At 43.7% G+C, this 15,900-nt stretch overlaps 1 protein-coding gene across 6 annotated transcripts in view; it reads right to left on the bottom strand.

Moving 5' to 3' along the window:
* Positions 1–15,900, bottom strand: part of KANK1 (KN motif and ankyrin repeat domains 1) — a 196,159-nt gene that overhangs the window by 19,730 nt on the left and 160,529 nt on the right. For 5 of the 6 annotated variants that reach the window (XM_036261121.1, XM_036261122.1, XM_036261123.1 and 2 more), the window contains one exon: positions 10,082–12,757. In XM_036261121.1, the coding sequence (XP_036117014.1) occupies positions 10,082–12,757 (2,676 nt within the window). Of the gene's footprint in view, positions 1–10,081; positions 12,758–14,676; positions 14,713–15,900 lie in introns of those variants that run through there. The other variant, XM_036261126.1, reaches the window with a different exon arrangement.

Raw genomic sequence — 15,900 nt, 5'->3', positions numbered from 1 at the left:
AAAAAATCTCCCCCTACCCCAAAAAAGAGAGAGAATACTGTAAGGAACCTCTGGGACAACTTCAAGTGTACCAACATTCACATCATGGGGGTGCCAGAAGAAGAAGAGAGAATAAAGAACTAAAAACCTACTTTAAAAAATAATGATGGAAAACTTCCCGAACCTGGTGAAGGAAATAAACATACAAGTCCAGAAAGTGTTGAGGGTCCAAAACAAAATAAACTCAAAGAGACCCACACCAAGTCACATCATAATTAGAACGCCAAAGATGGAAGACAAAGAGAATCTTAGAAGCAGCAAGATAAAAACAGTTCATTACCTACAAGAAAGTTCCCATAAGACTGTTAGCTGATTCCTCAATAGCAACTTTACAGGCTAGAGGGGATTAGCATGAAACACTCAAAGTGATGAAAAGCAAAGACCTACAACCAAGATTATTCTACCCAGCAAAGCTATCATTTAGAATTGAAGGATACATAAAGAGCTTCTCAGACAAGTAAAGTTGCAGGAGTTCATCACCACCAAACCAGTACTACATGAAATATTAAAAGGTGAAGAAAAGAAGAAGAAGAAGAGGAGGAGGAGGAGGAGGAGGAGGAGGAAGGTGAACAATAAAATGACAATACATGTTTATCAATAATTAATTTAAATGCAAATGGATTAAATGCTCCAATCAAAAGATACACGATGGCTGAACAGATAAGAAAACAAGACCCTTATATATGCTGCCTACAAAAGACCAATTTTAGATCCAAAGACACACAAATACTAAAAGTAAAAAGATGGAAAAAGATACTTAATGAAAATAGACAAACAAAAAAAGCTGAGGTAGTAATACTCATACCAGACAAAATACTTGAACATAGAGACAACATAGTTATAACATAGAGTAACAAGAGACAACAAAGGACTCAGCCATTCCACTGCTGGGTACTTATCCGAAGAAACCCAAAACACTAAATCGAAAAGACATGTGCATCCATATGTTCATTGCAGCCTTATTTACAATAGCCAAGCTAAGGAAGCAACCTAAGTTTCCACCAACAGATGAATGGATAAAGAAGAAGTGGTGCATATATACAATGAAATAGGACTTGGCTATAAAGAAGAATGAAATCTTGCCATCTGCAACAACATGGATAAATCTAGAGGGTAGTATACTGTGAAGACACAGAAAGACAAATGCCATATGATTTCACTTATATGTGGAATCTAAACAAAATAAATAAGCAAACAGAAGCAGACTCATTGATACAGAGAATATTTTGACCATTCCCAGATGGGAAGGGGGTTGGGCAGGGCCAGGTAAAAAAGGTGAAGGAATTAAGAACAAATTAGGAGTTACAGCACAGTCACGGGATATGAAGTACAGCATTGGGAACATAGTCACTAATACTGTAATAACTATGTATGGTGTCAGATGGGTACTAGATTTATTGCGGGTGATCACTTCATAAAGCATATAAATGTCTAATCACTGTTTTGTACATGTAAAACTAATATAATATTGTATGTCAACAGTAATTGAAAAGTAAAAAATTATTTAAAAAGAAAAAAGAAAGAAATCCCTGTGTTCACATCACCAGATTCTACAATGATCAGAGCTATCTGGTCTCATCTATACTGCCTCCACTCACACTGAATTATTTTGAACCAAGAGCTAGAGATCCTATCACTTTCATCCATAAATATTTTAGTATATATTCCTGAAACAAAAAAACTCCTAAAAATAATTATAACTCTAAAACTATCAAACCTAAAATGAGATAATTTCTTAAGAGTACCACATATCTGTTCAGTATTCAAATCTCTTCAATGGTGTCTTAAATTTTTTTTGATAATGTTTAAATCAGAATCCCAGTCCTATATTTCCATTGGCTGCTATGGTTTTTAAGTCTTTTAATCCACAGGTTCTCTTTCTTTTTAAACACGACCTTTAACAATGTTTTAAAATTGAGGTGTAATTTATATACAATAAAATGAAAAGACTTTAAGTGTAGAGTTGGTGAGTTTTGGTAAATGCCTGTGTAATCACCTCCCTAATTAAGATACAGAACATTACTAACAACCCAGTAAAATCCACACTCCTCCCCTTCCAGAGAATCTCCCACCCAGAGGCAACCGCTTCTCTTCACCATAGCTCAGTTTTATAAACTTAGGCTTTATAAAACTTCTCTAATTAAGGTCCAACCACTCAAGCAGGCATTTCAGGGTATTTCTTGATGAGTGTGGACAGAGTTTTCTTGCTGGTGGGATTTTTTTTCCTGCAGAACTACTACCATGTACTCATTAAGAGTGGTCCAGTGACTTAATTACCCCCGCTCTTGTGCCCTTCCTTACTAAATTGTTCTATAGGCCTGGAATTCCAGCTGCTTTTGCCAGTTAAATTCTACACACTCTCTAATCAAGATTTGGCCCAAATTATCTTTCCTCTATAGCTTTTTCTTGATACGATTCCATTGAGACCTCTTTTTTCCCTCCTTGTCCTGACCAAAATATGTTCTGTCCTCCGTTCTGTTTCATGTGTGTCTCCTCCTCGAGAATGTGAGCTCCCTGAATCCCTTCTGGCCATCTTCTTATCTAGTGCCTCTTCGGTGCTTAGAACAGCACTAGACACAGGAAGACTTTAATAAGTGCCTACGTAACTCAACTCAAAAGTTTAGGCTAACTAGCAAGGCAAATATCATTAAAGGTTAGACTAATTCTCATTCACTGAAATCAGAGGGAATCTGTCACCTTTATTGCCACAAAATGTTTTTCAGATGGTAATAAAACTCTGGCTGGTCTTAACTGGCCCACAAACAATGGTCTGAACTTGAGAAGACCCGTCGTAGTTATAGGGCACACACAAGATGACACGGGCACTAGCATACGACTGAGACTGTGACAGATGACTACTGTATTTGATAAAACACAGGGAAGGTGCAGCCAAGCAAGCCAGAGATCCAGCAGCCAAGAAAAGTCAGGGGCTTCTCAACCTTAGTCACCTCTTTTTTCCCTCCTTGTTGGGAACAGAGCTTTTAAAAATACAGATGTAATGAACTATCTGTAGGTAGGCCCAAATATTAGTTTTTGTTTTTTTTAACAGCTCCCCAAGTGGTTATAATGAGCACCTAGGACTAAGACCAACTGCGTTAAATTAGGCAGCATAAAAATAAAACTTGCCTGCTGAAAACAAGAGTGTAGACTTCCTTTGGTTTCAATCCATCAACTTGGATCATGTGAATTCTTAGGAATTACTGGTTATTTAGTTAACAGGCCTGGAGCCCTCATGATAGAAATCCACGATACACAGTAAATACCATCCAAACAATACAGGTAAAACAACAGGAGTAACACAAAATACCTTCAGAATTCTGGCCTAGATGCTGCAAACTCCCACCAGGGGGCAGTGGTTTCCACAGACACCACTGGGGAGTTAGTGAACAGGGGAGTGGCTACTGTGCAGTCTGGTCATGAACGCAACATTGCTATAAATGGCAATAAAGCACCAGCCTCATTTTAGGACTTGACCAGATATGATGACTAAAAGACAGCAAGTGACAGAAATTTCACTGTTCTGGAAAACAAGAACACCTTGGAAGCATTAATTCTAATTCTCAAGTGTACTTAGTGATTAATATATGGATAATTATATTAGCTAAGGCAAACTATAATAAAAAATAAGTAACTTGAAAACATTTTTTTAAACTTTCTTTAGAACTGTTAAAAGCAAACTACTGGATAAGAAAATTAATTCCACAAAAAGCAGAACCGGAGAAGTTTTAAAGAGATCACCTTCTCCAGTTTCCTCTGAGATGTTTATTCACCCAGAATGGGTGTTAGTTGTTGGTATATAGCAACGTGCTTCTAAATTTGTTAAACAGTTGATTTTTAAAAATGTATTAAAATGGATTTTAAAAGTTGCTGTTCACACATTCCAACTCATCTGGCATGCTAACTCATATTTTTATTTATAATGTCAAGTGCTTTTTACAAACACAACTAGGAACAGTGTGGTCAGCTAATAAAACATGTTATTGTGCCAACTTTGAGCTAGATGCTACGATAAGTTTTTTAAACAATATCTAGCTTACTGGTCAAGAAGAGGTAGGACTGAAATTTCTAAATCATCACAGAGGCCATTTGATGACTTAGGCATTTTCCCAAAGTATAAAAATTCAAAGGGATCTGTAATAATAAGTCTAGTTTTTCCATGAAGAAAAGAGCTTGAGCATGAATTCACCCTTTTCAGCCCACATGTTGGCTTGGGGAACAGATTATTTATGAAGGACCCCTTTTTGGGTACCTTTCATGACTTTTTGCGGGGAAATACGTAAGCTCTGATGGAGAAGGACAATCCCTTTGTTTCCAGGATCCCCTCTCAAGCATCACCTGAATGCCAAACAGTCAGCTTAAACTGGAGATTACAAATTTAAATGGTCAGAGCTGTAGTTTAATAATTCCTAGGGCCATTTTAATCTTTTCCTGGGAAAATGCCAGACAGCTGTTACGAATGTATCTAAAAGTGGGTCCTTAGAAATGAAAATGCTGGAGTAGATTAAGAATCAGATTCTTCCTCATTGCAACCCCACCCACATTTAATTACACACCATCCCAAGATGACCCAGAAAACCCACACTGACAAGCCGCAGCAACTGAAGTGGAGTTGAGCAGATGTGCTCTCTGTTCTTCAGACACAGCTACAGTCCTCTGCTCCCTAAGCTCCTCTCCTCCCTGGACCTCAGAGGGCTCGATTCCAGCTGAGCTCTCCTGACACAGTCTATGTGCACACTATTTGGTGGATAACATACAACACCACAGGGAATCATCCATATTTCTGCTAGACAGCTTGGCTTCCATCTTTGTCACACTGCCGCACTTTGCATACAGGCGACACTGAATGCATAGCTATCAACCGACCTACACAAAGAAGGGTACAGAGCAGGCTTGAGACACCTTTACTGAGACACGAACCACTGGCTGTTTAGAAGACTGAAGCCATCATCCACGCTCAGCAATTCCCTTGTCGTTTGTGAATGGACACCAGGAACTCGAAGCCATTTCGTTCTCAAACACCACCAATCTCTGTGCTTTAGCCAGAAACGAACCACACACATTAGGATTCACTCACAGTGTAAGTGTCGAAGGAGCCTGAATCTTTTCCCTGGGCTGCATGTGCATTTCACTGGTACCCACAAGAAATGATAAAGCATCAGTTTAAAAAGAGGAAAAATTTTGAAATGAATGTCAACCAAAGGGCTCACAAAGGGGATGAACCAATAAAAACTCTGTCAAAAATTTTCCTTGGGGCTGAGGTATTTCTTCCCCAAGGTCTGAAACAGATCTATAATTTCAATCCTTCTGAGGGTCAGCGATCCTCTTTTAGATTCTGATGAAAATTATGCACTTTCTTCACAAAAATTTCCAAACACAAAGGTGTTCATGAAGGCATAGACCCCAATTTAAGCAGCCTCACTCTAAGGCTGTTCATTCCCTGAAACAGGGCCTGGGATGTGCCTCTCGGTGGTTGGTGATGGTGGTGGTGGATGGCAGCAGGAAACCCATGAGTTTTGGGAAAGTCACCCAGCTGAATCTGATAGGCAGCCTGGTGAAGAGCTACTTTCATAGAAGAAGTCTACTGAAAGATCCCCAAGCAAGAAAAATCTAATCCATCCTTCTCATGACACAGGAGGACATGGCAGCCCAAATTCTCTCTACAGTGATACTCCAAGTTCACTGATACAGTGATACTCCAAGTCAGCTCTCCGACTTCCAGGTCAGCAGGACTTCCACTAACTATATCATGCCAGACCATACTGCAGGGTGGCAGAGATACTGTGTTCGACTTATTCTGATGTTCTTGTAGCATTTATTAAAAGAAAATTATGATTAAAAAATAGGTACCAGGACAAGTAAATGGTAATTATTAGAACTGGGAGAAAACTAGCTAGAAATGGTATTTTGTTAACGATTTATTTCCCTGCTTTTGCTTTGGCTCACATCTCTGTCTACAAAACTGCTTTCACAATTATGGGAATGGCTTCAAGTTCATAAACTTTTTAACAAACCCAACATAACTAACAGTGCAAACACGGAAGCAGATTTAAAATGCAGTTCTTCTCTTTGAGTATGAGAGAAGAATTTTCTATAAATCATGTGGCAGGCAGTTAAGTTCCACTATTATAGATAGTTTTGTTTGTATTTCTTCAGAGACAGTTATATATATTTAGAGTATTTGTAACTGCAAGTCATTTCTCTAGAATTTTCTCTCTCCCCTTCCAGAGGGAAAGGAAAAAAAGAAAAGAAAAGAAAGAAAAAGAAATATTAACCCACTCCTCAAACCAAAGCAGTCCAATTCATTTATAGGAAGCATAAACATTTTTTCCTAAGGTTTCTGTGAGAACAGAAACTTATTTCCTCTTAACTTCTTTATATATAGTTGAAGTTTCATGAATACACACACACGTGCGAATGAATTACAAAGTGCTTTACAGAACATCTTTGGTCAGCACCAAATTCCAGCTGCATCAAAACCATGACATTGTCTCCAACTCCTAGAAAAATGTTTGTCATCTTTTATGTGAAAAATACACAGATTAAACTTTTGTTAAAAACAAAAGTCTGTCTCTAAAATACAGCCCTGCTCACATACACGTGTGTACACACCAAACACATACGAGGTGGCCCCATGAGGGTGTGAGGGAGAGGATGTCATTCTTTACGCTCTTCTGAACTGCTAATTTGTTATGAACACACACTCGTTATACTGTTAAGAAAGTGAATAGGAGTTTAGGCATAATGATGCTGCTAGAAATGATGCTCCTTTGTATACTGAAAATTGATACCTTCAAATCTTCAACTGTGGGCAAATTTAAGAACTGTCTAGACTGGACACCAATACACTTAATTTTGGCTTTAAGTTTTAAGTTTTCCCACAGATTCTGAATGAGCCTGAACTGAAATTTTATTCTACCAACTTAGTGTTTTCCTATTTTTATCTGTATATACATATTTTTAATTTTTTTCTTTATTGATTTTAGAGAGGAAGGGAGAGGGAAAGAGAGAGAAAAACATCAGTGAGAGAGAACATTGATTGGCCGCCTCCTGCATGCCCCCCACTGGGGATCGGGCCCACAACCTGGGCATGTGCCCTGACTGAGAATCAAACCAGTGACCCCTTGGGTGCATGGGTCGATGCTCAACCACTGAGCCACACCGCCAAGGTTATCTGTATATTTTTATATTGATAAAATTGTTAGTTGGGGAAGCATAATAATTGGGGGAAGGAGGTGATGGCCCACCAGAATTATGAAGATGAAAATCTGGGTTAGAAATAAGAAAATCATTTGTACAATTTCTGTTTGGCAATTTGTTCTATATCCACATTTCCATTTCTGGAATGCTAAAAATAGTATCAGTGATGACAACCAGCATTTATTGAGCATTTATACTCTGAGCTGCAGACTGTTCCAAATGCTTGACTCTTCTTAAATCACTAAATCTTCATTTCAACCCTGTGAGGGAACAAAGACAAGCTGTGCTCGTGGCAGAGAAAGAATCTGAACCCAGACGTCTGGCTTCAGAGCCCAAACTTAACAACTTCTTTAAACTGAAGTATTAGGTTGACATATGTGATCATGTATGTGATCTTTTTGGTAGATGTCAAACTCAAATTCCCTATTGTTTGGTTTGGAGAAGAAAGCCTGAAAGGACTACCCTTCTACACTCCAGTATGCCTTCGGTACAGAAATGCACGAGACGTTGTGTGGGAGCAGTATTCTCTACTGCACGGCGTGCACGGTGCGGCGCAGCGCGTTTTGACACACCTTTAATCCTCACAGCTTGCAGGTAGTGAGGCTCCCTCTAGATCCTAGATCAAGCTGCTTACATTTTCAGTTCATATAACAAACACCAGATAACAAAAATTTAATATCCTGGGTTGAGTTCCTAACCGAGTTCCTTCTTCATTAGGACTTTAAAAACAAAACATTTAAAGTACAAATGCGAGGTGAATTACAGAAATACTCTGAAGTTGTTCTTGTGCTCAGAGGAAGCTGCCACTAGGACCAAACATGTGCTATTCAAGATACGTATACTTCTGTTCACGAATGCCGTGTCTCCTGTGCATTTTAGCAGATGAATTAGGTGTTCATTTGCAGGGTCAGATCTAAACAGAGATGTGTGGAATGTTGGCGTGACTGGAAATAGACCAAAACACACTGTAATACAGCCAGACAAAACCTTCCCCCTGCTCTTGCTGTTCAAGGTGTCAGGCAGATTACTCCAATGCTCCAGCTGAATATTTTTGGCAAGAATGTGAAACAGAAACCCCAGTTTGAGGAGGAGGGAGGAAGGCTGGCAGGAAAATGCTTTTGTAATGGATGATCTACTGTACCATCTGTGTCTGGAGGTATTTAAGGGTTTTATTTTGACTTCAACATCTGACATCATGATTTTTAAAAAAGAAGTGGAAACAGACATATTATTAGTTACTTAAGACTTTGCTTCAGTTTACGTATCACTTTAATCCTGTTTACTCTAAAATGACTCCCCTGAGCATTTATTAGACTCCTTTGATTCTAAAAGGCAGAAACCCACACGTCAGCAGTCACGGTCATCTCCATTTTTTCTTCCACAATAAACTATCTGTTCCACAGCACAGTTACTAAAAGCTAACATTAATTCAGTATTGAAAGTGAAAACCTAGGAAGATATAAAAGATTTATGTCCATCCATTTCAATCACTACAGATAGGCTATATAAAGAGAAACAGAAAGATTCTGAAATTTTTGTTAATTACTTACATTTAAGCCTATAATACTGCACATTTTCACATTACAATTCAACTTAATCCACATGACACAAATCATCTGAAGCATTTATATTCGTTTTACATGCAGCCTTTGGTTAGAGTGGAGTGTATGTTTGTAGTAGCCTCTCAAACCTCACGCCACAGTTTAGCATGTCAACAAAGGCAACCACATTCAACACACAACTAGCTCGACCACCAGTGACAACAGAGGCTGCCCGGGCTCACCACATGCCAGTGATCAACACACTGACAACCATACAGGATGGGAGCCCTTCCAGTCCCCATTTTACAATGATGCATAAAGAAGGGTGACTTTGCTTCCCCAGGTCTCGCTGGCTCGTGACCGATGCAGAGCCAGGACTGACACCCGTCCTAGGGTGATATTACGCACTCTTGGGGACACTCACAACTGAAAACAAGGGAAGTCGTTCTAGAGAGGCTTGCAGGCAACTGCTGCATGTCATAAACTGTTCCAGGGTAATTTCTCAGGTATTAACTTCCATTGTTAAAAATCAGGAGGTGAACGGGAATCCCAATGAAGAAGGGCCAGGACGAGGAAGACAAAAATGTAAGCAGCTGTCAAAATGAACAGTGGGAAAGGGCTCCCTCCTCTCAGAGTTCTGGCTCAGGGGCCCCGTATCACAGAGGCCTTCCTGGATCTCCCCATCTCAAACAGCCCCCCCCTTCTGACCAACACACTCACTATTCCTACAACTGGAGTTCTTTTCTTCATAGCACATATCGCCACCTGACATAGGCTAGGTCTATTGTTTATTGCCTGTGCCAACTAGAATGTCAGGACAGGAGTCAATACCTACGCTTGAAACAAAGCAGGAATTCCACCATTATTTGCTGAATTAATAAATGAATTCATGGAGTCTCCTTCCCCTCATCAAAATTTTCATTGAGAACATTATTGATAATATTCTGGTAGTTGTGGTTACAAACGTGAAGGACTTTTTTCAAGCCTGCCTAAATTAAATGGGCAAGTAAATAAATAACTGAAAGACACCGTATCAAACCAGCAGTCCCAGGAGACAGCCCCTAGGCCAGTCAGCATGAGTTTGCTTTTCTTCTTCTATCCTTAGTCCTCAGCCAGAGGCCAAACAAGCTACCAGGACAATCAGAAACAGCAGGTCTGACCATGGCTTTCATTCTGCCAATTACCATTCTAAAGCTGTCTCCCTGGCTCCAAAAAATGGTTCCAGCGCTTAAAAAATCCTTATCCCCTAGAAATGCACTGCCCCCACCCTTCCTCGTCCCCAGGTTCCTTGGAGTGCTACCTACCTGCGACTTGACCCAGACTCATTTTGGGGAAGTCAGGGTTCCTCAACTCTTCAGAGCTTACAGACTTCATGGCAGAATTCATAGATGACAGGGTGCTGATGAGCTGCGAGTTGAGGGAGCCAATCTGTGAGTGAGGTTCCCCAAAAGCTTCCGCCAGTTCACTATAGTTCTCAGCCAACAGTGTCTGCTGTTCCACCAGCAGCTTCTGGATAAGCTCAATGTAGTGATCCAAGCCGGTCATCGTTCCAGGCGGAGCCGGGGCCTGGGGGCTCTCCACAAACTCTCCTACAGGCTCATCCCCGACACCTACGCTCCTCTTGCTGGCTGTCAGCCCCACAGTCAACTGGGGAGGCCCACATGCTATGGTCCTCATTTTGAGACCAACCAGATAGTTGTCATTAACATTTATCTGCCCCACGCCTGACTCTTTGGTCTTCACAGCTGACGGCCTGTCAAACCCAGAATTGCCAGACAGCACCGTTCCAACTCCGATGGACCGAGTCTTGGTGGACGGATTAATGTCCTTGACACGGCCTTCTCCGATAGCCACGGTCCGCATTTCCACAGTCCCGGTGCTGGTCTGCTTGTCCAAAGTGCTGAGGGAGGTGTTGGTGCAGGACTCTGTGAGGGTGGCCGTCTCGGTGTTGGTGAACTGGTTCACCTGTTCCAAAGCTGTACTGGTGTGCTGGCTTGTGGTATGAGGCACTGCCATGACAGCAGCTTCCACCTGGCCCACAGCCTCCGTGCTCACGCTCCGGGAGGAGCACTCCTTCGGAAAGCAGACAATCACGTCCACAGAACAATCACCACAGCCGATCGACCGCACTTCTTTGAGATTCAGGTTGGTCTTGAGGAGTGCTAGGTCGTTCACTGACTCTTCCGTGTTGCTGCCTGTTTCACAGATGCTGATTTCCACACCCACGCTTTTATCACACGTCTCCACAGACCTTCCAGTGCATTGGTCACACATTTCCACCCTTTCTTTAACAATCCACCAATTCATGGGCAGCTCCGGCCCCGTGACTTTATTCTCACAATTGGGCTGGCAGGAGATGCCTACACTACTTGTTTGCACAGAGGTCCCAACACATGAGTCAACTACATCCACATGACTGCCAACCATCTGGTCTCTCGTCTGCACCACAGCCTCCACCACCTTGCTGAAAACAAGTGGCTGGGCCACCGTGGCTTTGTCAACCTTTTTCCTCGATCCGGCAGCCTGCAGCTCTTGCTTGAGTTTAGTCATCTCTCGGTCATGAGTGGTTTCTTTAAGCTGTACCTCTAGGCGGTAGATCTTTTCTTTTAAGGCTTCTATGGTCTGCTGTTGCAGTTCAATTTCTTTGTCAGCTTCAGTAGTCACTCCAAGCATGGCCTCTGTCACACTGACCCCAGAATTCCTTGTCTCAGTGACTGTCCCTACAGCAGCATCCTTACAGGACTTGGAGCCTCTGTGATACACAACGAGGTCATTCATGTTCTCGTCGGCACCCACAGCCACAGACCGGCACTCTCGGGGCCGACACTCCCCGTTCTCCCTGAGCTCCGAGGAGGCCTCGTAGCTGCTGTCCTGGATCTTCTGCTCCAGGGCCTGCATGTCTGCTGTGAGCTGCCGGAACTCTTTTATCCTCTGTGTGCTCTGCTCTACGCTCTCTATCTCTTCCTCTTCGTAGTCAATGTATAATTCCCTGCCACTTCTCCGGGCCCTGGAGAGCTGTTCCAGCTGGGACGTGTTCCCAGCACTGTAGGACCTCTTCCTCACACCACTGACATCGTTCTGGGATGCGGCTCTTTGGTTTTTCAGCTGTGAGGCCAACTGCCTTTTCTCTTCTTGCAAGACAGAGATCTTTACCTGGAGCACAGGGATCGTTCGTACCTGCTCCTCGAGCTCCTTCAGGCGTTTCAGGGCAATGGCCATCTGCTCCCGGATGTGCTGCAGGTGCATGGGGCTCACGTTGGTCACAGGAGTGGAGATCCCTGAGCTCAGGGGGCTGTGGCGGATAGAGCTCCCCATGGAAGAAGTGGTGGCAGCAGCTGGGGCATAGCTACTATAATCCCCGTTGCCTTGGTATCCATTCTGAAGCTGGTACATGACAGTACTGTGGTTTCCAGAACCCATAAATGAGGAGAGCGAGCCTGTGGAGCCCATGCCTCCAAAACTGGCCAGCCTGGGCCTTCGGAAGTCACCCGGTGTCGCCTGCATGGCGATTCTCTCCTGTTCCAGTCTTCTCCGGGTCTCCATCAGCGTCTTGGTGACATGAAGGTTGTGCTTTGGGAGTTGTGGTGAGGGTGGTGGCAGCTGTCGGCTTTCTGGGATAGTGAAAAAAGTAGGTGAGATCTCCAGAGGAGCAGGTAGCCTTGTGATTGGCGTTGACAGAACTTGGCTTCTGGCTAGGAGGAAGCTGGGGCACTGCTTGTTGTCATCGCTATTGGAAGATGACAGAGATTCGGTGGAAGTCCACACGTCTTGCTGGCCAGGTGCGGCCCTGCTTTCTGGGCATGGCACAGGTGCCTTCCGCCTCTTCTGGATGTTCAGTTTCTTGATGGTGTTTCCTTTCTGTATGTCATCCACGTATTTGAGAAAATCTAAGTCTAGCTGATAACCATAGGGAGTCTCCACAAAATAAGGATCTTTCTGTTCCTTGTCATGGTCCCCATTTAGAACATCGTCTGCTTTTCCTGAAGGAGAGAGAGAGAAGAGAGTATTTTAATGCCATATAATACACACAATGGGAAAAGCTAACATGTGGGTATGTTGCAGTGTGGCAAGCTGGTATGATTTAAGAGTTGACAGACCTATGTTCAAATCCTGAATCTACAACCTAACAGCTGGGGAAATGAGTTAATAAACCTCTGGGAACTTCAGTTTTCCCCGAGTAAAAAACGAAAATACAAGCATTTAACTCATAAAGTTGTTCAAAGAATGTAATGAGATAATGATTTTAAAGAGCCAAGCACATAGCAAGTCCTTACTAAATACTTTATTTTTTGAAAGAATGCATTAAAAGACTTAAAAGCATTTTCAGGTAGATAATTTCTTTTGTTGTGTACAGTCATTTGAAGTATAGATGGCAGTCACTAAGACTCCTATTTTAAGGATGGTGAAGGCCTGTGGCAGGGCAGGAACTGGGTGGAGGCAATCAAGTGGGAAAATGGGGGCACATCTGTAACACTTCCAATAATAGAGATAAAAAAAAAATTAAAGTGCTCTCTGAGGCACCAAAAAAAAAAAAAACAAAAAACCCCAAACAAACAAAAACAGAGTAACTGACCAAGTCCGCAGATTCAGGAGGCCTGGGGTGGGAGCTCTGCCCCCTAGTGCAGATCACACAGCCTCACTAAAGGTGGCTGAAGTGTTGCAGTGCCTCATCACCTGCACAAGATCACAACTGGCCTTGACTCCTGTCTCACTGAGAAGGCTGGGCCTGGGAGATGTGGAGAGACTATCTCCAGCAGCAGGGGTGCAAGAACACAGAGGGTAAACTCCAACTCTATTTTGTGCCTTCCCATTTAAAAGCAAAAGCAAACCCTGAGCCAGCTAGAGGAAAAGTTTTCTCCACTTGGACTTCTTTTGGACAGAACATTCACTACCGGAGAATACCATGTTCTGTAGCTGTGGTGTATGCAAACAGATGCAAAGGAGAATGGAAAAGAGGGCAAACCTCTATCCAAACACTGGATCATGTGGCATTTGGTAAATGCTACTTTCTGCCTAAACCAAACATTCAGAAAAGGAAACAAGAACATTTCGAGGCAGAGAACTTGCTGCTGCCCTGAGCTATGCATTTCAATCTGAAAAGCAAGGCCATTTTTGTTTGTTTAAATTGTAGGATTAAGTAATGTGTTTTACTAGAGCCATAATGAGAAGCTCTGCATTTTTAGAGCTATGGAAAGGACCCAAAGCAATGAGTGAAAATGCAAGCCGTGGGTAGACAAACCCCACCTGATTGCTGTCAAGGTCTGAGACTTCCAGCAATTCTGGGTGCCAGCCTGCCCTTCCCAACCCCAACACCACTGAACATTCCTGCCTCATATGGGAATGCTCTGAGTAAACCTTTTGCCTCTGTTCACCCTCTTTCCTCTCATGTGCTGGAAAGAAAAGTACAAAAAGAAGATTGCAAAGCAGAGGATTAAAAAAGTAAGTGTCCTGCGCGCCCTGATTTAAAACAATATTACATTGTCCCAGCTGTTGGAATCCAGGCACTAGATCTCAAGTCCAAACCAGCACGCAGGGAAAGAACGAAAGGAGGCACAGCACCCATCACTGTCTCATCAAGCAAGGGCGAGCTGATGAAGGGCGCCCGCGCTGGAGATTTGTGCTCGTGCGAATACGCCGTGTCTCTCCGTCTCTCCTTCCTTTTTAACTCCGCACGAACCACACGTCACTCAAAATATGCAGCCGGACCTGTTTCTAGCGCTGCCTGAAATTCCACAAGCAAGAGAAACTGCAGGCTCGGGTGTCAGACGGAGGCGGACGGGTCTCACAGACACCGCCAGCCGGGGGTCGTGGCTCAGAGAATCCCCCCGAGACCGAGGAGACCGAGGCCCGCACGCCTGCGATTTGCCGCCGCCCGCCGGCCCGCACCCCGCACACCTACCGGGCGCCCGCTGCGCTCCCCGCCGGCCCGCCCGCTGCTCCGCACGCCCGGCTCCGCCGCCCTGCTCCTCACCCCCTAAGGCAAGGGGCTCAGCACTCGAGTAAACCGAGCCGGGCCACGCGCAGATGCCATAGGCCGAGCGTCCACCAATGAAGCCTCCCTCCGCCTCCGGTGACGCCACCCCCGCACACTCCGGCTCGGCATTCCCTGCTTCTTAATGAAAACAGGAAACCGGGAGCTTTTGAAAACGTGTGCGCTTCATCATCCCAGTGCTGCCAGCAGTGAAAATAGGGCCAGCAATGTAACCACGTCCACAGAGAGGCTCTGTCTGCGGGCCAGCCACTTCTTCATGAAAGAGTTCGTGTTCCTGTGTGGAAGCTAAGCAGCCTCGGGCCGCTGTCACCTGAGAAAGGGAGGCACAATCGGCCCCACTGTTCTCCGCAGGCGAGAGTGCCCAGCCGTGCCGTGGAACTGCTCAGCACTTGGCTCTCAGCCAGGGATAAGGAGTCATCCTTTAACGTGGATCTCAACCCAGCTTTTGCCACTGTTGAGTTTCCTTAACACAATTTAAACACCTTTGTCCAGTTATAAAAGCAGTACATGTTAAGGTGAAAAAGACATGCAGAGACTGTTTATTTAATAATCCTCACCCCAAGATAGGTTTCCATTGATTTTTTTTTATAGAGTGGGAGGAAGAGAGAGAGAAACATGGATGTGAGACACATGACTGGTTGCTTCTCACAGGCGAAGATCTGAAGATCGAACCACCAACCGAGGTTCGTGCCCTTGTCTGGGTAGAACCAGAGACTTTGGTCCCCAGGCTGACACTCTAACCCCTGGGCCAAACTGGCCAGGGCTAGCAACTATTTAAGTAAGAAAAAAGGTTACTCATCTCACCATCTAGTGGCAACTGTTAAACTTGCTTGGTACTCCTAGATTTTTCTATTTCTTTCTTTCTTTTTTATCCTCACCTAAGGACATTTTTCCATTTTTTGTTCAGGTAGAGTAGGAGGGAAAGAGAGGGAAAGAGAGGAAGAGAGAGAGAGAGAGAGAGAGAGAGAGAGAGAGAGAGAGACATCGACGTGAAAGGGACACATCGAGTGGCTGCCACCGGCACGACCAACCAGGGCCGGGGACAAACTGCAACTGAGGTACGTGCCCTTAGCGGGAACCGAACCCAGGTCTCTGAGCCAAACTAGCCAGGGCTATTTCTTATCATACTTT

This window comes from Molossus molossus, unplaced genomic scaffold (assembly GCF_014108415.1).
Source record: "Molossus molossus isolate mMolMol1 unplaced genomic scaffold, mMolMol1.p scaffold_m16_p_14, whole genome shotgun sequence".
NCBI classification, from domain to species: Eukaryota; Metazoa; Chordata; class Mammalia; order Chiroptera; family Molossidae; genus Molossus; species Molossus molossus.
The sequence above is the reverse complement of the archived record's forward strand: the minus strand, read 5'-3'. Positions and strand labels throughout refer to the sequence as shown.